The 2814-nt window shown below is 57.9% G+C and overlaps 1 protein-coding gene across 1 annotated transcript; it reads right to left on the reverse strand.

Moving 5' to 3' along the window:
- Positions 1-357: 357 nt before the first annotated feature.
- On the reverse strand, positions 358-2515 carry LOC101920702 (potassium voltage-gated channel subfamily A member 6). The gene has a single exon (XM_027782902.2). The coding sequence runs from the start codon at positions 2512-2514 to the stop codon at positions 955-957; it is 1560 nt and encodes a 519-aa protein (XP_027638703.2). The 5' UTR covers position 2515; the 3' UTR covers positions 358-954.
- Positions 2516-2814: the final 299 nt, after the last annotated feature.

Consider the following 2814-nt stretch of genomic DNA (forward strand, 5'->3'; position numbering starts at 1 on the left):
CTCAGCTATACAAACATCTCAATAAAACTGCAGTGGAGTCAACGGCTCTCACATGCCTGAATACATAACTGGGTATCTGAAGCATAAAGCACATCTCATTATACACTATTGTGTGGAGATAAACTGCAGAGATAACAAATGAATTTACTCAAATGTGCCTTGCATCAGAAGGCACTTAACACTATGAAGATTAAGTTGGTACTATAAAAGTCAATTAACATCAGGGCACTGCATAAATAAGGCTGAAATAAGCTCAAAACACAGAGAATCTTCACTAAGCTTGTTGATTTCTGTAAGCCTGTTTCTGATAAATGGTATATGGTCACAAGTAGCAAAGAACATGTAGACCTATGCACCTTTTCTGAAACACAGACCAAGACGATCTTTCGCATGCCAAGGGCTGGAAAGAAGGCAGGCATTTGCTTGCTTTCCCCTACAGCTGCACAACTCACTGTGATGCTGGCTACAGCGTTTCCATTATTCAAAGGCAATGGCATGGCAGGCGTGACTGATCCCACAGCCAAGGGCACTGCGCTGGCACAGGAACTAAGGGCACAGCTTGAGCCAGATGTTTGTAGCCCCTTTAACTGTTTACTCCCTGCTGTCTCCTTCAGCTGAAGTAGTGGCAAGGACTTCTCTGCTAGTGGAATAGAAAGGCTAGGTTTCAGAGCAAATACTGGATTAAAGCAGTCTTCAAAAACAGAGAAAGAAATTCACGAGGGAGTGGGGGATGACAGCTAGCACTCCACAGAATAAAGCAAGAACATTTCTGGCTGCACACAGTAATGAGAAACAGCAAATCAGGACAGAAGAGCCCATTATCACAATCATTCTGTTTACGGTATCACAATTCACAGTCTGGCATGTAAATGCTGAATAGATCCAGCTGCTAGTAGGAAGACGGCTGTGCAGCAGCTTGCAGCTCAGTGTCTGGGCCCAGGACAACAAAAAGGATCACACCTCTGTCAGCATTTTCTTCTCTTTATAACCCTGGTTGTTGGGTGGAATGAAGTTGGAATATTTCATGGACTCCAGGTCTTCTGCTTCCAGGAATTCAGATTTGCTGAGAGACTGATTACTGTCCCCCTTCTTGGGCTCAGAGAAGGGTGACTGCTGCTGGCCACAGGTGACATGGGTGTACTGGCACTGCTCTTCATGATCAGTCTCTCGGTGGTAGAAGTAGTTGAAGTTGGACACGATGACAGGGACAGGGAGGGCGATGGTGAGCACACCTGCGATGGCACACAAGGAGCCCACAATCTTGCCACCAATTGTCATGGGATACATATCCCCATAGCCCACGGTGGTCATGGATACCACTGCCCACCAAAAAGCGTCAGGGATGCTGGTGAAGAGGGAGTCGGGGTCATCAGTCTCTGCAAAGTAGACAGCACTGGAGAAAAGGATCACCCCAATAAAGAGGAAAAAGATAAGGAGGCCCAGCTCCCTCATGCTGGCCTGGAGGGTCTTCCCCAAGATCTGCAGCCCCTTGGAGTGCCTGGAGAGCTTGAAGATCCTAAAGACTCTGACCAGGCGGATGACTCTGAGGATGGCCAAGGACATGGCTTGCTGCTGGCCCCCATTGTTGCTGCTGCTCCCAGGCTGCTGCTTCTGCTGCTGCTGCTGGGCCAGCTCAGTGCCCAGGGTGATGAAGTAGGGGATGATGGCCACAATGTCGATGATGTTCATGATGTTGCGGGAAAACTCAGGCTTGCTGGGGCAGGCAAAGAAACGGACGAGGAGCTCAAAGGAGAACCAGATGATGCACAGGGTCTCAATGAGGAAGAAGGGGTCAGTGAAGAAGGGGCCGACGCCAGTGGCAGGGCGCAGGGGCGGCGGAGTCCCGCTCGGTGGTGGCGGCGGTGGCAGCAGCAGCGCCTCATCCCCAGCCGGTGCTGCCTCCCCAAAGCCAGGCTGGGCCCCCTTGGGCTCCTGGCGGAACTCGGGCAGGGTCTCCAGGCAGAAGATGACGATGGAGATGAGGATGACCAGCACGGAGACGATGGCGATGGCCCGGGCCGGCCCAGAGCTCTCGGGGTACTCAAAAAGCAGCCAGACCTGGCGCTGGAAGTGGTGCTGGGGTAGGGGCTTCTCCTCCTCTTGAATGAAGCCCTCATCCTCCCGGAAGGTCTCGATGGCCTCCTGGCCCAGCTGGTAGAAGCGGATCTCCTCCAGGAAGATGTCGAGGGGCACATGGACCGGCCGGCGGAGCCGTCCCCCGGACTGGTAGTAGTAGAGGATGGCGTCGAAGCTGGGCCGGTTGCGGTCGAAGAAGTACTCGTTGCGGAGCGGGTCGAAGTAGCGCACCCGGCGGCTGGGGTCGCCCAGCAGCGTGTCGGGGAAGATGGAGAGGGTCCGCAGCTGCGTCTCGAAGCGCAGCCCCGAGATGTTGATCACCAGCCGCTCGCTGCTGCAGCAGCTGCCGCCGCTCCGCTCCTCGCCCGGCGCCTCCGCCTCCGCCTCGCCGCCCCCCGCCCGCGGGGCCGCCAGCGCCAGCGGCTCCTCCGCCCGCATCCCGCCCGCTCTGCCCCGCGGAGCCGCCGCGCCCCGCGCCCTCAGCGGGCGCCGCCGCCCCCCGCCCCGCCTGTTGCGCCTCGCCCGGCGGCTCCGCGGGGCTCTCGGTGCGGCGCTGCTCCTCCTCCGGCCCCGGCTCGGCCCCGGCCCCGGCCCCGGCCCCGGCCCCGGCTCCGGCCGCGGCCCCGGCGCGCTCTGCCCCGCGCTGGGCTCCGCGCTGCTGCACGGCGCACCCGGCTCTGCCCTCCCCGCCGCGCACACACACACGCACGGGAGGGGGAGAGGGAGGCGGGGAGGGCG

Source organism: Falco peregrinus, chromosome 6 (genome assembly GCF_023634155.1).
Source record: "Falco peregrinus isolate bFalPer1 chromosome 6, bFalPer1.pri, whole genome shotgun sequence".
Taxonomy (NCBI): Eukaryota; Metazoa; Chordata; class Aves; order Falconiformes; family Falconidae; genus Falco; species Falco peregrinus.

Bases quoted from the DNA above. Each gene is read 5' to 3' on its own strand.
- LOC101920702 (XM_027782902.2), bottom strand. From the start codon at position 2,514: ATGCGGGCGGAGGAGCCGCTGGCGCTGGCGGCCCCGCGGGCGGGGGGC.